This window comes from Paroedura picta, chromosome 1 (assembly GCF_049243985.1).
Source record: "Paroedura picta isolate Pp20150507F chromosome 1, Ppicta_v3.0, whole genome shotgun sequence".
Taxonomy (NCBI): Eukaryota; Metazoa; Chordata; class Lepidosauria; order Squamata; family Gekkonidae; genus Paroedura; species Paroedura picta.
In genome coordinates this window covers 2,029,253-2,052,926 of record NC_135369.1, presented here as the reverse complement: position 1 = coordinate 2,052,926, position 23,674 = coordinate 2,029,253, and the positions used below count along the sequence as shown (strand labels likewise).

The window sequence follows — 23,674 nt, the reverse complement described above, 5'->3', positions numbered from 1 at the left end:
AAAGTGGCTTCCATTCGCCTTCCCTTCCTCTCCCTGCCACAAACACCCTGTCAGGTAGGTGGGGCTGAGAGAGCCCTGATGTTACTGCTCTGGTAGAACAGTTGTAACAGGACTGTGACTAGCCCAAGGTCTCCCAGCTGGCTGCATGTGGGTGAAGGGGGGGGGGAATCAAAGCCAGCTCGCCAGATTAGAAGGCGCCACTCTTAACCACCACCCCAAGCTGGTCCACCACAGCAGAGCAGGACAACAGCTGGGCAATGCCCCCCTCTCAAAAATAAAACCTGCTCCAATTTGGAGCAAAGTTGAGGGAACACAATCATCTCTGTGGAGCAGGCCATAAATGGTCCGGGTTTGGCTCTAGGAGGGAACGCAGCTGGCTTTGCTCCCCTCCATGGAAAGGGAATTTCCCTCCCTCCTCCGCCCCCCCCTTTGCATCTGCCCTCCCCCAAGCAGGTGTTTGATGTTCCTGCTGCTATCCTGGCCTGAAACAATGCAAGGTGACTGACGCAGTTCCTCTCAGCTGGGCATATGTTTGTGCAATTAGCCAACACAAAAACACACAAAAACAAAGAGCCACTTTGACATCAATCTGAATCGGACACGAAGGACGACAGGATGGGATGAGAAAGAATGTCTCAGCTGGCTTGGGCCCAAAACCTTCTCCTCCGGGGCCGAGTAGCTGTGGGCTGGTTTCCAGAAATAGGCTGCTGATGGGGTTGCCAGCTCTGGGTTGGGAAACGCCTGGAGCCTGGGGAGGGCAGGGTCTGGAGGGACCTCAGCAGAGCATAAAGCCACAGGCTCACAACCAGTGTACAGGATCAAGTCAGAGAATCAATTTCCCGCCCAGCTTAGTGGCACAAGTCTCTCCATGCACACGTTTCAAGGTGCTTTTGCAGCTGGATTTCCCTGTGCAGAACAGGGAATCTACTTCTACAGCGCATTGAAAGCACATTAGCCTCAATGGGACCAGAGTTTCTGCCGGAGGTCGCTTCCCCGATACAGACTGTAGCCCTGAGCAAAGCAGGAGTAGCAGCTGCAGTAGACCTTTGTGTAGGTCCGTGCGCGCGCACACGGGCATTGCTAAGGATCACCACTTGCAGTCCTGCTTGTCAGTTTCAGAAGGTCTGGTCAGTTTCAACAACTGGTATCCCCCCCCCCCCAATAAACAGAGGGAAGATGCAGGGGTAGTCAAACTGCGGCCCTCCAGATGTCCATGGACCACAATTCCCATGAGCCCCTGGGGCTCATGGGAATTGTGGTCCATGGACATCTGGAGGGCCGCAGTTTGACTACCCCTGGGAAAGAGAGACAGTCCTGACAGTCTATCTGACTGAATAATTGGATTTTGAAGGACCGGCAGCCTGGCAGCAACATAGCAGTATCATAAGGGTAAGATTTTTTAATGTTATTTGTGTCTTTATTCAATTTATAAGCTGCCGCTCCAATACATATTGTGCTCTCTGATGCTATGGCCGTTTGTGTTCCGTTATTAAGCTCCCACCCGTGGCTTTCTCAGCTGTTTGAATTTAGAGACCTGTATTGCCTATTGATAAACTGGTATTTTTTATATGCGTACATATATCTCTATATGTGTATATATAATGCTCTCTCTCTCTCTCTCTCTCTCTCTCTCTCTCCACTCATATATAAACATATATGTACCTATATATGTTGCTTGTGCACATTTGCCCTGAGATCTCACGGGCCCACGTTTGGGTTCCTTGTCATGCCCACACCCCCACCTCTGAGAATGGCTAGTCCCTCCCCAGCTGTGTTCAAACAGGCGAATTTCTTGGCCTCCTTTTCCCATCCTTTCATTCCAGGGCCATGCTGGGAGGTGCTGGCCGCTGCTCTTTGCTTGGTCCTCCCCCCCTCCCCCTTTCACTTTCACTTCAGCTGTGCAGCAGAGCTGAGCTCCACTTATCTGCAGGTGCCATTTGTAATTTCCGTCACACCCGTGAGTATCCAGTCTCCTGACCTTCTGGGGACATGGTTTGTTGCTGAGGGGGGAATGGGAGAGGTGGGCCTGCCTCCTCACTTCCCCAGGGCATGGGGGCTGGCCCTGAGGCAGAGCCAGGGGCTTCCTGGCCATGGGACCGGTGGGCAGAGGGGAAAGAAGGCCTGCTGGTCACTCTGCAGTGTGTGCAGGGAGTAGGCAAAGGGCCAGTGTAAACTAGCTTGTTTAAGTTCCTCTACTTGTACAGTCCTATAAATGCAAATGAAACACAAATGCAAAACAATATGTTCTATAACAAGCATGATAAAATACATAATTACTTGTAGAGTATTAATGGAATGTAGATTCAAGTGGGTAGCCGTGTGCGTCCGAAGTTGTACAAAAAAAATTGAGTCCAATCAGGCACCTTTAAGACTAACAAAGATTTGTTCAAGGTGTCAGCATTCGAGTGCATGCACACTTCCTCGGACAATGGAACAGGGAAGAGGGGATTGTAGAGGTTAGCATATGTAGTGAGATAAGAAACCATTATCCATGTTGAGTCCTGGGTATTCCATTGTTTTGAGTGTTGTAATAATTTGCATTTCTGTAATCTCCCTTTCTAGTCTATTCAGTGCCCCTTTGTTCTCTACATAGGACAAACAGAATAAATGGACACAAATAATAAATAGACACAAGTTTGACATAAAAAAAATAGGCCTGAGAAACCTGTAGGGCAGCGGTCCGCAACCTTTCGGCCGCTGCAGACCGCTGTTATGGAGTGGGGGGAGAGGGCGGCCTGGGAGCCCGCGCATGCGCAGCAGCCCCAGTGCAAACGCGCATGCGTGGACTGCTGCGCATGTGCGTTTGCGCCCGGCAGGGGCGCAAATGCGCATGCGCGGCAGCCCGCGCATGCGCGTTTCGCCGCCGCCATGCCGGCGGCTGCGGCTCCCCCTCCTGGCCCCTCCGGGCCGCCAGCAAATCTAAAGCTAAAGCGGCCGATTAGCTTGCGGCTCGGCAAGCTTCTCTTCCCTCCCCTCCCGAAACAAGAAGCTTGCCGGGCCGCAATTGCTCCCCTCCACTTTCCTCCTGCATTTCAGAGGCTCGTCCCGCATTCACTTCCTGATCTCCTCTCACAAGGCTGTTCTCACTGGGAGCTCAGTCTAAATACCAGATGGCTGGTAGGGCTGTTTTGGCACCTTATAGATCAAAGGAAAAACTCTTTTGCTCTTTCTGTGTGAAGCCAGTTTGGTGTAGTGGTGAGGAGTGTGGACTTCTATTCTGGCGAGCTGGGTTTGAGTCCCCCTTGCTCCTCCTCCTCTAAATGCAGCCAGCGGGGTGCTGGGCGCTGATAAAACCGGTCATGACTCGTCATGCCACGCTGCGGTATCACTCCCTGTACACGTTGCTCTTTTGCCCAGTTTCCAAGGGGGGTTGAGTCGGCCTGCAGGAGAAGAGGTGCCCAGGCGGTGTGCAAAAGCGGGCGTAATGGTGACGCTCCTGGGTAAGGATTTATACACTCTAGGAAAAGTTTATCCAGTATTTCACGAGAACAAACATCATGTTACCATTCCACAAGAGGGGTGTCTGACCGTAGGAAAGCCCCTGGGGGTCCTCAGTCCCAACCGGCATGAGCGGCCTTTCGCTTGCAGACAGAGTAGAACAGGCAGAGCCCAAGAGGATGGATTCTTCTCCAAAACTCCCAGACAGCCCAGGGATCCCAAGCCTGCCCCTGCCTGAGGCAACTGCTTGCAGCCAGAGAGCCACGGATATCAATCAATCAATCAATCAATCAATCAATCAATCAATCACGCCTCAGAATCCACTGCGTCTCCCTGGGGATCTTCCACAATTACAATGAATCTGCAGGCAACAGGGACCGGTTCCCCTGGAGAAAAGGGGCACTCTCAGAAGTGGCCCCTGTGGCGTGATCATGCCCTGCAGAACCCCCCTCGCCCAGGCCCACCTGTCTCCACCCTCCAATTCTCCCCCTGGGGCTGGAGCGCCTGCTTCAAGACCAGCCAGGGTTTGGGGGTCTCAGCTTTTGTGAGCCTGCGAAGGAAGCCGCGGCTCTGGAAGGCTCGTCCCGCCGAACACTTGTGGTCAGAAGTGTTCCTGGGCCCACCAAGAACTGCTCTTTCTCACAACTTGTAAATAGGACGTTTGGGAAATCCACCGTAGCAAGGAGGTCCCGGCTGCTGCGTTGCATCATAGTCCGAGGCTGCTGGAAGAACCCAGCTCCTTCCTCCTGAGGGGCCGTTTCCTGGCCTGGGGGCAGTCGGAGAGATCCGCCCTCCCGTTTGCAGGCTGCTCCAAGCGGTCCCGAGGACGGGGGTTTTCTGAGGTGAAAAACAGCCAACACGAAAAGGGGCCTTCCCTTCCACTTGCACAACAGTGAACGACGTGATCCTTTGAGCTGGCCCTGGGAACGGAGCGGCTTCCTGTCACAGGAGCATCACGCATCGTCTAAGTGTGCTTCCTCTTAGGAGCCCTCTGGATGCCCCCGCGGAGCTGCCTCAGAAGCCGCTGGATGCCACCGAGGAGGGCGACGAGGATGTGGGAGTTCCTCCTGCCGGCCGTGATCCTTCAGAGCTTCGTGGGTGAGTGGGCTTGCCAATGCTCTGGGGGACGTTCTTCCAGAGAGGCCACAGCTTGCTGGTCAGCCCCAGTTCTCTGCCCTCGTTCCAAGCCTTTGCTCCGAGCACTTCGGCTCACCTCTTTGGGGCAGGCAGGTTTTGGGAATGGACACAGGAGGGAGTGGACCATCAAAGAACCCATCTGCACAGCAGCAGTCACTGCAGAAGGACAGCAGAAGAGCCAGTCCAGCCTCCCGCCTCCCCCAGGGGCCAGCCAGTTCCTCTGCAGGGCCAGCCACAGGGCAGGGAGGCCGAGGCCTTCCCCTGAGAAGACCCTCAGAAGAGCCCTGCTGGGTCAGGCCAGGGAGGGTCCCTCCAGTCCAGCCTCCCGCCTCACCCAGGGGCCAGCCAGTTCCTCTGCAGGGCCAGTCACAGGGCAGAGAGGCCGAGGCCTTCCCCTGAGAAGACCCTCAGAAGAGCCCTGCTGGGTCAGGCCAGGGAGGGTCCCTCCAGTCCAGCCTCCCGTCTCACCCAGGGGCCAGCCAGTTCCTCTGCAGGGACAGCAACAGGGCAGAGAGGCCGAGGCCTTCCCCTGAGAAGACCCTCAGAAGAGCCCTGCTGGGTCAGGCCAGGGAGGGTCCCTCCAGTCCAGCCTCCCGTCTCACCCAGGGGCCAGCCAGTTCCTCTGCAGGGCCAGCCACAGGGCAGAGAGGCCGGGGCCTTCCCCTGAGAAGACCCTCAGAAGAGCCCTGCTGGGTCAGGCCAGGGAGGGTCCCTCCAGTCCAGCCTCCCGTCTCACCCAGGGGCCAGCCAGTTCCTCTGCAGGGCCAGCCACAGGGCAGAGAGGCCGAGGCCTTCCCCTGAGAAGACCCTCAAAGAGCCTTGCTGGGTCAGATCTGGGAGGGTCCCTCCAGTCCAGCCTCCCATCTCTCACAGGGGCCAGCCAGTTCCTCTGCAGGGCCAGCCACAGGGCAGAGAGGCCGAGGCCTTCCCCTGAGAAGACCCTCAGAAGAGCCCTGCTGGGTCAGGTCAGGGAGGGTCCCTCCAGTCCAGCCTCCCGTCTCACCCAGGGGCCAGCCAGTTCCTCTGCAGGGCCAGCCACAGGGCAGAGAGGCCGAGGCCTTCCCCTGAGAAGACCCTCAGAAGAGCCCTGCTGGGTCAGGCCAGGGAGGGTCCCTCCAGTCCAGCCTCCCGTCTCCCCCAGGGGCCAGCCAGTTCCTCTGCAGGGCCAGCCACAGGGCAGAGAGGCCGAGGCCTTCCCCTGAGAAGACCCTCAGAAGAGCCCTGCTGGGTCAAGCCAGGGAGGGTCCCTCCAGTCCAGCCTCCCGTCTCACCCAGGGGCCAGCCAGTTCCTCTGCAGGGCCAGCCACAGGGCAGAGAGGCTGAGGCCTTCCCCTGAGAAGACCCTCAGGAGAGCCCTGCTGGGTCAGGCCAGGGAGGGTCCCTCCAGTCCAGCCTCCCGTCTCCCCCAGGGGCCAGCCAATTTCTCTGCAGGGCCAGCCACAGGGCAGAGAGGCCGAGGCCTTCCCCTGAGAAGACCCTCAGAAGAGCCCTGCTGGGTCAGGCCAGGGAGGGTCCCTCCAGTCCAGCCTCCCGTCTCCCCCAGGGGCCAGCCAGTTCCTCTGCAGGGCCAGCCACAGGGCAGAGAGGCCGAGTCCTTCCCCTGAGAAGACCCTCAGAAGAGCCCTGCTGGGTCAGGCCAGGGAGGGTCCCTCCAGTCCAGCCTCCCGTCTCACCCAGGGGCCAGCCAGTTCCTCTGCAGGGACAGCCACAGGGCAGAGAGGCCGAGGCCTTCCCCTGAGAAGACCCTCAGAAGAGCCCTGCTGGGTCAGGCCAGGGAGGGTCCCTCCAGTCCAGCCTCCCGTCTCACCCAGGGGCCAGCCAGTTCCTCTGCAGGGCCAGCCACAGGGCAGAGAGGCCGGGGCCTTCCCCTGAGAAGACCCTCAGAAGAGCCCTGCTGGGTCAGGCCAGGGAGGGTCCCTCCAGTCCAGCCTCCCGTCTCCCCCAGCGGCCAGCCAGTTCCTCTGCAGGGACAGCCACAGGGCAGAGAGGCCGAGGCCTTCCCCTGAGAAGACCCTCAAAGAGCCTTGCTGGGTCAGATCTGGGAGGGTCCCTCCAGTCCAGCCTCCCATCTCTCACAGGGGCCAGCCAGTTCTTCTGCAGGGCCAGCCACAGGGCAGAGAGGCCGAGGCCTTCCCCTGAGAAGACCCTCAGAAGAGCCCTGCTGGGTCAGATCTGGGAGGGTCCCTCCAGTCCAGCCTCCCATCTCTCACAGGGGCCAGCCAGTTCCTCTGCAGGGCCAGCCACAGGGCAGAGAGGCCGAGGCCTTCCCCTGAGAAGACCCTCAGAAGAGCCCTGCTGGGTCAGGTCAGGGAGGGTCCCTCCAGTCCAGTCTCCCGTCTCACCCAGGGGGCATCCAGTTCCTCTGCAGGGCCAGCCACAGGGCAGAGAGGCCGAGGCCTTCCCCTGAGAAGACCCTCAGAAGAGCCCTGCTGGGTCAGGCCAGGGAGGGTCCCTCCAGTCCAGCCTCCCGTCTCCCCCAGGGGCCAGCCAGTTCCTCTGCAGGGCCAGCCACAGGGCAGAGAGGCCGAGGCCTTCCCCTGAGAAGACCCTCAGAAGAGCCCTGCTGGGTCAAGCCAGGGAGGGTCCCTCCAGTCCAGCCTCCCGTCTCACCCAGGGGCCAGCCAGTTCCTCTGCAGGGCCAGCCACAGGGCAGAGAGGCCGAGGCCTTCCCCTGAGAAGACCCTCAGAAGAGCCCTGCTGGGTCAGGCCAGGGAGGGTCCCTCCAGTCCAGCCTCCCGTCTCCCCCAGGGGCCAGCCAGTTCCTCTGCAGGGCCAGCCCCAGGGCAGAGAGGCCGAGGCCTTCCCCTGAGAAGACCCTCAGAAGAGCCCTGCTGGGTCAGGCCAGGGAGGGTCCCTCCAGTCCAGCCTCCCGTCTCCCCCAGGGGCCAGCCAGTTCCTCTGCAGGGCCAGCCACAGGGCAGAGAGGCTGAGGCCTTCCCCTGAGAAGACCCTTAGAAGAGCCCTGCTGGGTCAGGCCAGGGAGGGTCCCTCCAGTCCAGCCTCCCGTCTCCCCCAGGGGCCAGCCAGTTCCTCTGCAGGGCCAGCCACAGGGCAGAGAGGCCGAGGCCTTCCCCTGAGAAGACCCTCAGAAGAGCCCTGCTGGGTCAGGCCAGGGGGGGTCCGTCCAGGGCCAGAAACAGGGCAGAGAGGCCAAGACCGTCTCCTGATGTTGCCTCCTGGGTCTGGGATTCAGAGATTAATTCTGAACCATGGCTAGAAACCACAAATCACTCTAATCCTCTTTATAAATTATGTATTCCGGTGGCCATCACTCGATCCTCTGGCAGCAAATTCCTCATTTTAATCACTCTCTATGATTCCTGAGTCCAGGGGCACCTTTAAGACCAGCAAAGACTTATTCAAGGCATGAGCTTTCGAGTGCAAGCACTCTTCCTCAGACTAAATGAACAACTGAACAACTTTCATAAGAGGGGACAGGATAGCCCTTTTTAAGTATTTGAAAGGTTGTCACTTGGAGGAGGGCAGGATGCTGTTTCTGCTGGCTGCAGAGGAGAGGACACGCAGTAATGGGTTTAAACTTCAAGTACAACGATATAGGCTAGATATCAGGAAAAAGTTTTTCACAGTCAGAGTAGTTCAGCAGTGGAATAGGCTGCCTAAGGAGGTGGTGAGCTCCCCCTCACTGGAAGTCTTCAAGCAAAGGTTGGATACACACTTTTCTTGGATGCTTTAGGATGCTCTGGGCTGATCCTGCACTGAGCAGGGGGTTGGACTAGATGGCCTGCATGGCCCCTTCCAAGGTTCTATGATTCTATGATAACTGTGGAGATATAAAGGCAACAGCAAATTGTGGCAAATTAGTAGACTGTGTCATAATATCCAAATTAAGCCATATGCCTGCCATACGATCATTCTTTGCCAAAACAGCCAATCAGTCCTTTTGAGTTCAGTTGTAGTTCACAAAAAAATCGGAGAAATAAAACTGTCCACGTAAGTAATTAATGGCAGACACTGTCGCAGTTGTTGCTGGCCCCATCCGTCTCCACCCGAGTGTGGAAACAACCCTGCGTTGTTTGCTTAATTTGGATATTGAGAACCCACCACCTCCCGAGGAAGCCTGTTCCACTGAGGAACCACTCTGACTGTCAGGAACTTCTTCCGGAGGTTTAGATGGAATTTACAATTACAGAATCCTAGAGCTGGAAGGGCCTCTGGGGTCATCTAGTCCAACCCCCCTGCACTATGTAGGACACTCACATCCCAATCGCTCACCCACTGTCACCTGCCACCCCCTTGAGCCTTCCCAGAATCAGCCTCTCCATCAGATGGCTCTCCAGCCTCTGTTTAGAAATCTCCAAAGACGGAGAACCCACCACCTCCCGAGGAAGCCTGTTCCACTAAGGAACCACTCTGACTGTCAGGAACTTCTTCCGGAGGTTTAGATGGAATTTAGAATTACAGAATCGTAGAGCTGGAAGGGACCACCTGGGTCATCTAGCCCAACCCCCTGCACTGTGCAGGACACTCCCTACCCTCTCCCACTGTCACCTGCCACCCCCTTGAGCCTTCACAGAATCAGCCTCTCCATCAGATGGCTCTCCAGCCTCTGTTTAGAAACCTCCAAAGATGGAGAACCCACCACCTCCCGAGGAAGCCTGTTCCACTGAGGAACCACTCTGACTGTCAGGAACTTCTTCCGGAGGTTTAGATGGAATTTACAATTACAGAATCCTAGAGCTGGAAAGGCCTCTGGGGTCATCTAGTCCAACCCCCCTGCACTATGTAGGACACTCACATCCCAATCGCTCACCCACTGTCACCTGCCACCCCCTTGAGCCTTCCCAGAATCAGCCTCTCCATCAGATGGCTCTCCAGCCTCTGTTTAGAAATCTCCAAAGACGGAGAACCCACCACCTCCCGAGGAAGCCTGTTCCACTAAGGAACCACTCTGACTGTCAGGAACTTCTTCCGGAGGTTTAGATGGAATTTAGAATTACAGAATCGTAGAGCTGGAAGGGACCACCTGGGTCATCTAGCCCAACCCCCTGCACTGTGCAGGACACTCCCTACCCTCTCCCACTGTCACCTGCCACCCCCTTGAGCCTTCACAGAATCAGCCTCTCCATCAGATGGCTCTCCAGCCTCTGCTTAAAAATCTCCAAAGATGGAGAACCCACCACCTCCCGAGGAAGCCTGTTCCACTGAGGAACTGCTCTAACTCCCAGCCAGGTGTCTAGACCCTGAGGGACTTTCACTCCCGCATTACGGCTTCCAACACGGATCTTCTTGGGGGCCTGGGGAAGGGGATCTGGCCCTCCTCGGTTATTCATACTCCGGCCTCTGGTCCTTCCCGGGGCTCACTGCCACCTTTTCTCACTGCAGGGAATATCGTAGGAACTAAGGCTGAGGAGATTTACGTCATTCACAGTGAAGAAGGGAATTTCTCCGTTTCTTTCAACGGTAAGTCGATCTTGCTGGCCGGAGGGAGCTGATACCTCTTGCTGCGGAGGGGGAGGAGGCTGATTTCACTCAGGTGAGGAGAAAGCTGTCCCTTGGGGGGGGGGGGGTGAGCAGCAGTGGCTGGGGAGGGGGCTGGCAGGGGCAAAGTTTGGGCTGGCTGAGTGAATGATGCCGTGGGGGTTGGGGGTGCCCGAACGGATCAAAACGCAGAGGAAGTTGTTTTGGAACTGAGCATGCTTGCTGGTGAGGATCAGAGATGCAGGCAGATATGCAGCTACATCACTTGCTGGCAGAGGGAGGGAGGGAGGGGGAGGGAGGGAGGTGGGGAGGGTTGTGGAATTCCCAAAAGAATAGCCATCTGGAGGCAGGCAAAGCAAAACTCAAGAGTCGCCAGCTTTGGGTTGGGAAAGAGCTGGTGGGTTTGGAGGTGGAGCCTGAGGAGGGCAGGAGGTGGGAGGGAAGGGACCTCAGCAGAGGCCGGGACCCTCGGGCTCCCCCTCCAAAGCAGCCATTTTCTCCGGAGGAACTGGCCTCTGTTTTCTGGAAGGAAAGGACACGCAGTGATGGGTTTAAACTTCAAGTACAACGATATAGGCTAGATATCAGGAAAGTTTTTCACAGTCAGAGTAGTTCAGCAGTGGAATAGGCTGCCTAAGGAGGTGGTGAGCTCCCCCTCACTGGCAGTCTTCAAGCAAAGGTTGGATACACACTTTTCTTGGATGCTTTAGGATGCTTTGGGCTGATCCTGCGTTGAGCAGGGGGTTGGACTAGATGGCCTGTATGGCCCCTTCCAGCTCTATGATTCTATGATATGACGTGTAATTCCAGGAGGTTTCCAGCCAGCACCTGGAGGTTTGCATCCTCAAATGACACACCTCAGGATAATCTCTGCTGGTCTGGCTATCCAATCTGACTGGCTTTCCCCTTTGCTGCCCCCTGCAGGGCTCTTCTGGGCTCCCTTTTAAGCCCTCTCCCCTGGCCCTTTTGCAGGCCTGGCCTGACACCAGCTGTTCATTTGAGAGAGAGGGAGAGAAAAGGCGCAAGGAGGAAACAGGCAGTTGCCCCAAAACATCCACCCATTCTGCTCTCCGGCCTGTACTTTTCTCTCTCCAGGCAGGCTTACCCACAACCTCGTAGTTCCAGATGTGTCAGATGTGCTGCTGGATCAGACCCGTCCAGCCTCCCGTCTCTCCCAGTGGCCAGCCGGTTCCTCTGGAAATCCAGCCACAGAGCAGAGAGTCATAGAATCATAGGGCTGGAAGGGACCTCCAGAGTCATCTAGTCCAACCAGCGGAGAGCTTCTGATGGAGTTTGGCCATCAGCTTTATCAAAACGAGCCAACTGTACACTTTTGTGCTTGAAAGTCACCTATAAGATAGGGTTGCCATCCACCAGGTGTGGCCTGGAGCTCTCCCAGAAGTACAGTTTCCTCTGCAGATGCCTGGGACCGGGTCCCCCGGGGAAAATGGTGGTTTGGGTAGGTGGACTCTGGGGCATGATACCCCTGCTCATTTGTCACCCCCAAATCTCTCCCTGGAGGTGGCAGCCTATCTATAAAATCCAAGGCGAGTCAGAGGAGAAGGGAAGGAGTGAGGAGGCTGGCAGCTGCTTCCTAGTCTGCAAAAAGAGATAAAAACAGAAACATACAGTGGGGAGGGATCCCCAAAGGCCATCTAGTCCAACCCATCCCTGCACAGAGCAGGGAATTCACAACGACCTCCCGCACCCCCAGTGACCCCTGCTCCAGACCCACAGGAAGGCAAAAAACCTCCAGGATCCCTGGGCCAATCTGGCCTGGAGGGGCCACGAGGGCCAATCACTGCTCACCCCTTCCCACCCTCCCTCTCACCATCTGCTTACATTCACAGGATTGGCGTGGCTGTTCCATGGCCATCTAGACCAGGGGTAGTCAAACTGCGGCCCTCCAGATGTCCGTGGACTACAATTCCCAGGAGCCCCTGCTGGCAGGGGCTCCTGGGAATTGTAGTCCACGGACATCTGGAGGGCCGCAGTTTGACTACCCCTGATCTAGACTCTGCTTACAAACCTCCAAGGAAGGAGAGCCCCCCCCCCCCCCCCCCCCGGAAGCCTGTTCCACTGAGGAGCCTCTCTAGCTGCCAGGAAGCTGATGTCCTTCCCCAAACTCCAGCTAACCAGTCCAGGCACCTCGTCCTTCTGCCGGCCGGTGATGGGCAAAGGCGGAGATTCTGGAAGGCGTCACAAAAGCCGCTCAGCAGCCCCTTCTGTGCTGGCAGGAGGCGAAAAGCCCAATGGGAAGGAGCCCCCCTCTCTGGCCAGCATGCGCCATCAGCCCCCAGCCCCTTAAGAGGCTCCCCATCTCGCCAGCAACATGCACTGCAAGCCTCCAGCTGGGCCCCGGAGATCTCCTGGCTGCAACAAAGAGATTCCCCTGGAGCAGGGGTAGTCAACCTGTGGTCCTCCAGATGTCCATGGACTACAGTTCCCATGAGCCCCTGCCAGCGTTTGCATGAACATCTGGAGGACCACAGGTTGACTACCCCTGCCCTGGAGGCCATGGCTGCTTTGGAGAGTGGGCATTAGGCCCCCCCTGGGGTCCCACCCCGCCCAAACCTCGCCCTCTCATGCGCCACTTACAGAGGTCCAGGAACTGAGTTGGCAGCCCTACGGCAGCCCTCCCTGGCCCTTGGAGGCAACTGTGGCTTAGGACTTCAGGAGGAGGGGGCTGGAGAGGGAGGGGACATTTGGCAACATGGAGGGTTAATGGAGCGGCCTGCAGTCACTCACGCTGTTCCCTGAAATGCTTGCTTTTCATAGGGAGTCATTTTCTCTATTATGGGAGTGAAGACTACTATTACGGTAAGACTCTCGGTCGCATTTCTTTCTTCTGTCTTAGGAGATCTTACGAGTTTGGGCTAACACAGGCAATTAGAATCATAGAATTATTGCATTGGAAGGGACCTCCTGGGTCATCTATTCCCCCCCCCCCCGCACAATGCAGGACACTCACAACCCTCTCGCTCATCCCCTGTCACCTGCCACCCCCTTTAGCCTTCACAGAATCAGCCTCTGCTTGAAAATCTCCAAAGAGGGAGAACCCACCACCTCCCGAGGAAGCCTGTTCCACTGAGGAACCGCTCTGACTGTCAGGAACTTCTTCCGGAGGTTTAGAAGGAATTTAGAATCATAGAGTTGGAAGGGACCTCCTGGGTCATCTAGTCCAACCCCTTGCATTATGGAGGACACTCACAACCCTCTCGCTCACGCACTGTCACCTGCCACCCCCTTGAGCCTTCACAGAATCACCCTCTCCGTCAGCCTCACAGAATTGACAATTACAGAATTGACAGTGTGTGTATACGAAATGTGGGATTCACCATTAGTAAAGTTTCTTCTGCTTGCTGATTGGCTGACCCATAATTACTTGGACAGTTCTATCACTCAGCATGTTATTTAGGAGCTGAAATGGTGTTCTGCTGGGGGGGGGGACTTGTAAGAACTTGTGCAGCAGACCCTCCCTCTCAAGCTTTTTACTGTTGAGAAACCCCTGAAACATTCTTCAGCCTTTGAGAAACCCTGGAAGTGGTTATCAGCAAGCCACACCTTCCCTGCCACACCCCTGGAAGTCACATGTCACCAGAAGCACCATCCCCCAGATACTCCTACCAGACGTGACATCACCAGGCCACTCCCACAGCACAGGAAGTGACCACACGGAAACATTTTCTCATGATTTGTGAGCAGAACCATACCTGCACCCTGGACTGGCTTCCAGTTCGCTCTTCTATGCTGCTCTGTTGCCTTCACCTCCCCACCAGAAACAGGGCCAAGAAAGCTGATACCACTCCATCACACCCCCCCCCCATGTCAGAAACGGGGCTAGGGCAGGCCTATGCCATTCTGTTGCCCCTCCTGCAGTTAAGTTAAAATGAGAGTATTTATCTCTCTGGACTCCAGGCAGGAGCACATGTGATGAGCCTCAGCCAGCAAGGATTGTTATGACCGGGCCCCCTCCCCACCCCCTCCAGGCCCATCATTGGCCTTTGGGGGGTCAACATGACCATATATGGTTATATATAACTCAATAATTATATATATATTTAAAAACATATCTAAATTAATTAACTCCCATTCCATTGGCAAACCCTTCAAGGACCATGGTGAAACCTCATGAATCCTGGTAGAAAGTCTGTTCCAGACTGTATCATAAGCAGCAATCAGTTTGTTGAAAAATGCTGTCGTCTTATGACACATTGTGGGGCTACCCTGCCTCAACGACAATTGTTAAGCTGGTCTTGACAACTACAACAGGATCTAAATCCTGTTTGCTCGATAGGGACATGTTAGTTCTAACACTGATTCTGTTAAGGATTAGAAGAAGAAGAGTTGGTTCTTACGCGCCTCTTAAAGAGTGTATAACAGGAGCTCAGAAGGGAAATAGGTCTGTGATTTTCTACCAGATGTCTTTGTCTTCCAGGTTTCAGAATAGCAACTGTCTTTGCTTTTTAAAATTCCACTGGGAGTCTGTTCTCAAGTCACTGAGAAACTTTGCAAGCCACTGCCTAGTGAATGTGCTGTTGTTGATCAGGGACTCATTATGAATGCAGTCAAAACAGGGATCCTGTCCTTTCCATTCTTAATGTCCTTCAGAACCTTTGAAATCTTATCAGCAATAAAATCCCCTGACAATAAAATCCTTCAGGACGTGTGTGTTTCAAAATCTGGAGTGCTTTTTAAATCTGATTGTAAAATCTTGATCCTTTGGAGCTACCTGGTTGGATGTTACCTGTGGGTTTCTTTTGCCCTGACATGGGATGGCCCAGACTAGCCTGATCTCATCCGATTTCAGCAGCTAAGAGGAGTCAATACCCGGATGAAGACCACCAAGAAAGACTGTGCAGCGGAAGGCACTAGCCAACCACCTCTTCTTCTCTCTTGCCTAAAAAGTCCCTTACTGGGGTCTCCATAATTGAATTGATTGTATTTAAAATTATATTTATATATATATATATACACCGCCTCTGCTGGTATAACTTGCTCAAGGTGGTATATAAGTCAGCAGCAACGATGCCAATTTACATACACATGATGCATTATTCATTCATATATTCATTCATTCATTCATTCATTTATGCATTTATAATTTGATTTATATCCCGCCTCTGTTGACAGGGTCGTCTCGACGTGGCTTACAAAACCAATAAACAATATACCCCATAAAATCCCATGCGATGTTAAACCCCACAATTCCCATACACTCACAGGATGCCGTTTTAATGGTCAGCCGTGTCCTTGGCACCCCTGACTGGCAGAAAAGGAGGACAGGAAACGAATCCCACAAAATGCCGACTAAAGGTTCCACCTTAACACAGCCAGTTTCTAAACTATCCATTGTACGGACTTCATTTCTGATACATAAAGCAAAACTTGAGTCCTGTGGCACCTTGAAGGCCAATGGAGTTTTCTTCCTAAACTAGGGTTCAAGGCCCGCTGGAGGCCCAATACAGCGGGCGCTAGCGGGCCGGTGGCTGGGCACGGGGGGGCCTCCCCGCCCCCCTTCCCCTCCCTCCCGCCCGAGTCCCTGGCTTCAGGGTGGGGCTCGGAGCAGCCCCGCTGCATCTTGGACGTGGTGGGGCTGCTTCAAGCCCCGCGCTGAAGCCTCCCCCGGCCGCCCCCCTCCCACCGGAGTCCCTGGGTTCAGGGGCAAAGGAGGAGGCCAGCCGCGTCGGATAAGCCTTTCCCCCCGCCCCCCTCCCAGCCGACTCCGCGGCTTTGGGGCAGGCAAAGGAGCAGGCCCCCCACTTCTCTGATGTGGGCCTGCTCTTTTGGCTGCACTGAATCCTCCGCCAGCCACCCCTTCCCCCCCCCCCCCAGCAGGGCCGGCATGTCTGGGACAGGCCAAGGGGCCAATCGGGAGCCACGCAGCGGCTCCCGGTTGGCCCCTTCAAGTTTTTATCCCGGACTCGCCCCGCCCCTTTCTCCTCCCACATAGGCCTTATCCATTTATTCTTACCGCTCCTGCGGAGTGGTTGACAGCTGTGTGTCCGCATGAAATCTTCTACCCTGAATAAAACGTTGTTGGTGCTTAAGGGGCCCTTGGACGCAGACTTCGTTTTGCTGCTTCAGACCAACATGGTGACCCAGCTCATTCGACTGCTTCGGACAGCTCAGCTTGGGGAAATGGAATATAAATCTCTGAAATATGATAAACCCTTCTTTCACAGCCCCTGCCACCAACCCAGAAGCCCTGGAAACAGCAGCTCTTCCCAAGGCCACAATGGCTGGGCTTCCTTGGGGGATTTCACGCCTGTAAATTGTTTTCAGGTTAGTTTCTTTGCTCTTCAGAATTTGTTGGGATAACCACCAGTCATTGTTTCCTTTTCAGAAAACACCACGTATGAACAGGATTATTCTCAGTATGAAACTCCTGCAAGTAAAGTAAGTCACATCCCTGAGAGGCAGCCTTTCTACGGCAGGGGAGACACTCAGGGGCCAAAGTACCTCTTACTGGTTCCACGCTTTGGTGGGTCCTCAGCAGACAGTGCCTGGTGCCCCCTCTTCCTCCCTCTGCGGCCCACCACTGTGCCCCTCTCGCTCTCTTCTACCTACCTGCCTGCCTTCTCCTCCCCCGCTGCCCACCCTTGCAACTTCCCTGCACCCACTCATGCATTCGCCTGTCCTCTCAGCAGTCACACAATCACCCGAGGGTGCAACGGGGGGGGGGGGGCTTTTCTGCATTCTTATTTCAGTCCTTGTTAAGACCCTGCTTCCTCGGGGAGGGGGGTGTTGGGAGGCTGTTCTGCACAAGTTCTACACTCTGGACAACAGGTATTTCTCTGGTTTATATCACGGAAGGGAAGGCATGGGGGGGGGGGGTGAGCCAGCTTGGGATTGCGGTCAGGAGTGCAGAGTTCCAATCTGGTGAGCCGGGTTTGATTCCCTGTTCCTCCTCCTCCACATGCAACCAGCTGGGTGACCTTGGTCTCCCCACAGCACTGATCAAGCTGTAATATCAGCTTGAGCAGTAATCTCAGGGCTCTCTCAGCCTCTCCTCCCTCACAGGGTGTCTGTTGTGGGGAGAGGAAAGGGAAGGCAACTGGAAGCCGCTTTGAGACTCCCTCGGGTAAAGTGGCATCTAAGAACCAACTCTTCTTCTCTTTCTGGGGATTGGCAGGTGGGGTCTCTAGGCCTAAGCAGGACATCCCTGTGCCAAATAATTGAGCCAATTCTGCTTTTGTGTTTTAGGAGTTTGGCAACTCATCCAGCCGGTCTCTCTGGGGGCCCCTCCCCTTCTTCTTCAGCCTTCTCCACCTTCTGTGCTTCCTCCTGCAAGTGTGATGTCCAAAGGTATGCCCACCTGTTTCATATTTAGTAGCCTGCATAACAAGGTGCCAGTGGCGGTCGGTTGAGGGGAGGGGAGGGGAGGGGAGCTCCACATCCAGACAACTTACCTGCAATAGGGGACACCTGCTGAGGCCAAGGGGAGCAGGTGAGACATTCTGTCAAGGCTGGAGACAAGGATTGTTTGATTGATCGATTCAAGCATTTATATTCCACTTCCACTTGGTCTGAGGTGACTTACAATAATTAAAACATTCCCAGCTAAAACCAAAAATAACACAGCCACCCCCAAATCTGTCTCCCCTTCTTAAAAGACGTCTACCCTTCAACCCCCTCATGTGGGCTGCCCATTCCCCCTGGCCACCAGTGGAGATTTGGGGCCGGAGTTGGGGAGGGCAGGGACCTCAGTGGGGCACAAAGCCACAGAGTCCCCCCTCCCAAGCCTCCCTTTTCTCCAGGAGATCTGATCTCTGCAGTCTGGAGAGGAGCTGGAATTCCAGGAGACCCCCAGTTCCCACCTGGAGGCTGGCATCCCTGAGTGCCCCCTCCCCAGCAGCCCTTTCCTCCAGGGGAACTGATCTCTGCAGTCTGGAGAGGAGCTGGAATTCCAGGGGATCCCCAGGCCCCACCTGGAGGCTGGCATCCCTGACCCTCCGTGGGGTCCAAGGCCACAGAGTCCCCCCTCCCAAGCAGCCCTTTCCTCCAGGGGAACTGATCTCTGCAGTCTGGAGAGGAGCTGGAATTCCAGGGGATCCCCAGGCCCCACCTGGAGGCTGGCATCCCTGACCCTCAGTGGGGTCCAAGGCCACAGAGTCCCCCCTCCCAAGCAGCCCTTTCCTCCAGGGGAACTGATCTCTGCAGTCTGGAGAGGATCTGTCATTCTGGGGATCCCCAGGCCCCACCTGGAGGCTGGCATCCCTGACCCTCAGTGGGGTCCCAGGCCACAGAGTCCCCTCTCCCAAGCAGCCCTTTTCTCCAGGGGAACTGATCTCTGCAGTCTGGAGAGGAGCTGGAATTCCAGGAGACCCCCAGTTCCCACCTGGAGCCTGGCATCCCCACCTTTCAGGGCCTCCTGACGATCTCTTACCTCTTCAGGGAGCCCATTCCATGGAGCTGGAGCCACGATGCCCGGTGGGCAGTCCTGAGTGGTGGGATGGCCAGCAGACACTGCCTGGCCACCATCATGGGCCCAACGGGACATCATGAAGCAGAGGGCCCTTCACATGTCCGATGCATGAGATTGTAAACTCTTCAGGCGGATTTATGCACACAACAGAAAAGGGAAAACTGTGTTGGCCTTAAAGGTGCAACTGAATTCTGTTCAACACAAAGTGTGTGTGTGTGTGTGTGTGTGTGTGTGTGTGTGTGTGTGTGTGTGTGAGAGAGAGAGAGAGAGAGAGAGAGAGAGAGAGAGAGAGAGAGAGAGGATGCAGGAGTTACACATAGGGGCTGGTCAAAGTAGAGCCAATCCAAGGACAATTAGGATATCCACATGGTCTGGTCATTTCCAGACAGAGGCCTAATAAGCAGTCTTAAATCTACTTCCGGGGGGGGGGGGGGGCTGCATCCATCTGAAGCAAGAGAACAAAGTCACTGCAGTGGCCCCTTGAAGACCAAAGGCCTTCGTGGGCTTGCCTGCTGCAGAGTTAAAAATTTGTTCGTGTGAAAGGGGCCGCTGGACTCAGGCTTGGCTCTTTTCCCGCTTGATGGCTTTTTGACAAAAGGAGGTTTGACTCCCGCTGACTCTGGGTGTCTTGTTTGCCTTTAGGGTGCTCCTGGACTCGCCCGTCAACTTCAGACCACGGCTGCCCACCTGAGACTCTCTGCCCCAGACACACGGGGCCTGTTCCCAGCACAAGAGCCCCTTCGGTCTGCAGGATCCCTCCTCCCTTCAGGGTGCTTCGGTTTCTTCGTGTGTGCATCGAGGACAAAATGTGATAACCCCTGAGGAACACAAGGGTGGGTGGAGAGGGAAATCAGGTGGCATGGATGGTTTGTTCATGAGGAGCCCTCATTGTCCAGCTTGAACATGGCGCAAAGGACTAAATGCAGGCGGGAGATTTCACTCAGGTGGCCAATCAGATTTCATTTCTGTCATTATATACTTTCCCCCTCAGAAGCTGCCCATTCTTGTTCCCACTGGAGGTTCCATTTCCAATCAGACCCCGGCTGGATCAGGCCGGTGAGGGTTCATCCTGTCTCACAGAGCGGCCAGCCAGGACCTCTGGAGGTCCACCGTTGAGAAGACCCTCAGAAGAGCCCTGCTGGGTCAGGCCAGGGAGGGTCCCTCCAGTCCAGCCTCCCGTCTCACCCAGGGGCCAGCCAGTTCCTCTGCAGGGCCAGCCACAGGGCAGAGAGGCCGAGCCCTTCCCCTGAGAAGACCCTCAGAAGACCCCTGCTGGGTCAGGCCAGGGAGGGTCCCTCCAGTCCAGCCTCCCGTCTCACCCAGGGGCCAGCCAGTTCCTCTGCAGGGCCAGCCACAGGGCAGAGAGGCCGAGCCCTTCCCCTGAGAAGACCCTCAGAAGACCCCTGCTGGGTCAGGCCAGGGAGGGTCCCTCCAGTCCAGCCTCCCGTCTCACCTGGGGGCCAGCCAGTTCCTCTGCAGGGCCAGCCACAGGGCAGAGAGGCCGAGGCCTTCCCCTGAGAAGACCCTCAGAAGAGCCCTGCTGGGTCAGGCCAGGGAGGGTCCCTCCAGTCCAGCCTCCCGTCTCACCCAGGGGCCAGCCAGTTCCTCTGCAGGGCCAGCCACAGGGCAGAGGCCGAGGCCTTCCCCTGAGAAGACCCTCAGAAGAGCCCTGCTGGGTCAGGCCAGGGAGGGTCCCTCCAGTCCAGCCTCCCGTCTCACCCAGGGGCCAGCCAGTTCCTCTGCAGGGCCAGCCACAGGGCAGAGAGGCCGAGGCCTTCCCCTGAGAAGACCCTCAGAAGAGCCCTGCTGGGTCAGGCCAGGGAGGGTTCCCTCCAGTCCAGCCTCCCGTCTCACCCAGGGGCCAGCCAGTTCCTCTGCAGGGCCAGCCACAGGGCAGAGAGGCCGAGGCCTTCCCCTGAGAAGACCCTCAGAAGAGCCCTGCTGGGCCAGGCCAGGGAGGGTCCCTCCAGTCCCGCCTCCCCTCTCACCCAGGGGCCAGCCAGTTCCTCTGCAGGACCAGCCACAGGGCAGAGAGGCCGAGGCCTTCCCCTGAGAAGACCCTCAGAAGAGCCATGTTGGGTCAGGCCAGGGAGGGTCCCTCCAGTCCAGCCTCCTGTCTCACCCCGGGGCCAGCCAGTGCCTCTGCAGGGCCAGCCACAGGGCAGAGAGGCCGAGGCCTTCCCCTGAGAAGACCCTCAGAAGAGCCCTGCTGGGTCAGGCCAGGGAGGGTCCCTCCAGTCCAGCCTCCCGTCTCACCCAGGGGCCAGCCAGTTCCTCTGCAGGGCCAGCCACAGGGCAGAGAGGCCGAGGCCTTCCCCTGAGAAGACCATCCCCTGAGAAGACCATCTGAGGAGCCCTGCTGGGTCAGGCCAGGGAGGGTCCCTCCAGTCCAGCCTCCCGTCTCACCCAGGGGCCAGCCAGTTCCTCTGCAGGGCCAGCCACAGGGCAGAGAGGCCGAGGCCTTCCCCTGAGAAGACCCTCGGAAGAGCCCTGCTGGGTCAGGCCAGGGAGGGTCCCTCCAGTCCAGCCTCCCGTCTCACCCAGGGGCCAGCCAGTCCCTCTGCAGGGCCAGCCACAGGGCAGAGAGGCCGAGGCCTTCCCCTGAGAAGACCCTCAGAAGAGCCCTGCTGGGTCAGGCCAGGGAGGGTCCCTCCAGTCCAGCCTCCCGTCTCACCCAGGGGCCAGCCAGTCCCTCTGCAGGGCCAGCCACAGGGCAGAGAGGCCGAGGCCTTCCCCTGAGAAGAGCCTCAGAAGAGCCCTGCTGGGTCAGGCCAGGGAGGGTCCCTCCAGTCCAGCCTCCCGCCTCACCCAGGGGCCAGCCAGTTCCTCTGCAGGGCCAGCCACAGGGCAGAGAGGCCGAGGCCTTCCCCTGAGAAGAGCCTCAGAAGAACCCTGCTGGGTCAGGCCAGGGAGGGTCCCTCCAGTCCAGCCTCCCGTCTCACCCAGGGGCCAGCCAGTTCCTCTGCAGGGCCAGCCACAGGGCAGAGAGGCCGAGGCCTTCCCCTGAGAAGACCCTCTGAAGAGCCCTGCTGGGTCAGGCCAGGAAGGGTCCCTCCAGTCCAGCCTCCCGTCTCACCCAGGGGCCAGCCAGTTCCTCTGCAGGGCCAGCCACAGGGCAGAGAGGCCGAGGCCTTCCCCTGAGAAGACCCTCAGAAGAGCCCTGCTGGGTCAGGCCAGGGAGGGTCCCTCCAGTCCAGCCTCCCGTCTCACCCAGGGGCCAGCCAGTCCCTCTGCAGGGCCAGCCACAGGGCAGAGAGGCCGAGGCCTTCCCCTGAGAAGAGCCTCAGAAGAGCCCTGCTGGGTCAGGCCAGGGAGGGTCCCTCCAGTCCAGCCTCCCGCCTCACCCAGGGGCCAGCCAGTTCCTCTGCAGGGCCAGCCACAGGGCAGAGTGGCCGAGGCCTTCCCCTGAGAAGACCCCCAGAAGAGCCCTGCTGGGTCAAGCCAGGGAGGGTCCCTCCAGTCCAGCCTCTCCTCTCACCCAGGGGCCAGCCAATTCCTCTGCAGGGCCACCCACAGGGCAGAGAGGCCGAGGCCTTCCCCTGAGAAGACCCCCAGAAGAGCCCTGCTGGGTCAAGCCAGGGAGGGTCCCTCCAGTCCAGCCTCTCCTCTCACCCAGGGGCCAGCCAATTCCTCTGCAGGGCCACCCACAGGGCAGAGAGGCCGAGGCCTTCCCCTGAGAAGACCCCCAGAAGAGCCCTGCTGGGTCAAGCCAGGGAGGGTCCCTCCAGTCCAGCCTCTCCTCTCACCCAGGGGCCAGCCAATTCCTCTGCAGGGCCACCCACAGGGCAGAGAGGCCGAGGCCTTCCCCTGAGAAGACCCCCAGAAGAGCCCTGCTGGGTCAAGCCAGGGAGGGTCCCTCCAGTCCAGCCTCTCCTCTCACCCATGGGCCAGCCAGTTCCTCTGCAGGGCCAGCCACAGGGCACAGAGGCTGAGGCCTTCCCCTGAGAAGACCCTCAGAAGAGCCCTGCTGGGTCAGGCCAGGGAGGGCCCCTCCAGGCCAGCCTCCCGTCTCCCCCAGGGGCCAGCCAGTGCCTCTGGAGGTCCACCAACAAGGCATAGAGCCCAGGGCCTTCTCCTGATGTTGCCTCCTGGCACTTGGATACAAAGGTTGACTGCCGATGGACACGGAGGTGCCTTTTTGTGTTGGATCTCTCCCAGAGGAAACCACGGATGCTGTTGGTGTGGTACTGCAGGAAGTAATGCAGCCCAGCAGAAGGCCTTGGGAAGGACGCATCGATGAAGAGGATGCCAGAAAACGCCCTTTGCAAGACACAAGACCCCCCAATGTTGTGGGGCAAGGGCTCCTGCTGTGAGAATGTGTGAATTCATCCTATTCCAGCCTTCCTCAACTTGTTTACCATTGAGAAACCCCCAAAGTGGCAAGATGGTGCAGAAGAGGGTTGGGAAGCAGAGCTGTGGACACGCCCACCTGGGGCCCCTCCCCTTCCCCCCTCCCTGCCCATCATTGGCCATTGGGAGGGGCAGATTGACATGACCCTATATGGTCTAATCACGATGTTTAACAGATTTTTAAAATATATTAAAAATTAATTCACTCCCACCCATTCCGGGGCCATCAAGAAACCTGAGGGTCTCACGAAACCCTGTCTGAAGAAGCCTGGCCTCTCCCCACTGTAGGACTCTGCACTTGAACGGGAAGATGTGTCCAGTCGCCCTGCGGGTCCTTCAGTATACGGAAACCGGGCACTGTTGTTAAGGTTTCGCCAGCATGTAGATTTCTCTAAATTCTACCTGTTCGTTGGGTAACGACCCAACTGAAATGCATCTTGGCTTGTAGTTCGGGCCTCCTACAAGTTGTTTTATGGTGCCATCTGCTGTGTTTTGAAAGTACAACTAGAATGAAAATAAAGTCCCCCGGAGTTGCAACTAACTCTGCGTAATCCCAGGACCACGAGGTCCTCCAGGCAAGAATTGGGCAGAGGTGATTTCCCCTTGCTTGCCTCTGCGAGGCCACAAATTTATTTATTTCTCTATTTATTTCTCCATTCATTCATTCATTCATTCATTCATTCATTCATTCATTCATTCATTCATTCATATACCGCCCTCCCCGAAGGCTCATGTTTACATGAAACAACAAAATGGTACAGGTAACATCATTCTGGTAACAGTAAAGTGGTAACAACAATAACATTAACACAATGACAACAACAACAACGTTAAAGGGAGCTGGAACGGCAAGAGCCTTAGTTCAACTTGTACTGGGACCCC

The 23,674-nt window shown here is 56.8% G+C and overlaps 1 protein-coding gene across 1 annotated transcript; it reads left to right on the top strand.

Moving 5' to 3' along the window:
- Positions 1–1,828: 1,828 nt before the first annotated feature.
- On the top strand, positions 1,829–23,333 carry LOC143829120 (uncharacterized). The gene is made up of 7 exons (XM_077319493.1): positions 1,829–1,957; positions 4,423–4,536; positions 9,919–9,996; positions 12,793–12,834; positions 16,361–16,413; positions 17,221–17,322; positions 19,085–23,333. The coding sequence occupies exons 2-6, from the start codon at positions 4,434–4,436 to the stop codon at positions 17,311–17,313; spliced, it is 369 nt and encodes a 122-aa protein (XP_077175608.1). The 5' UTR covers positions 1,829–1,957; positions 4,423–4,433; the 3' UTR covers positions 17,314–17,322; positions 19,085–23,333.
- Positions 23,334–23,674: the final 341 nt, after the last annotated feature.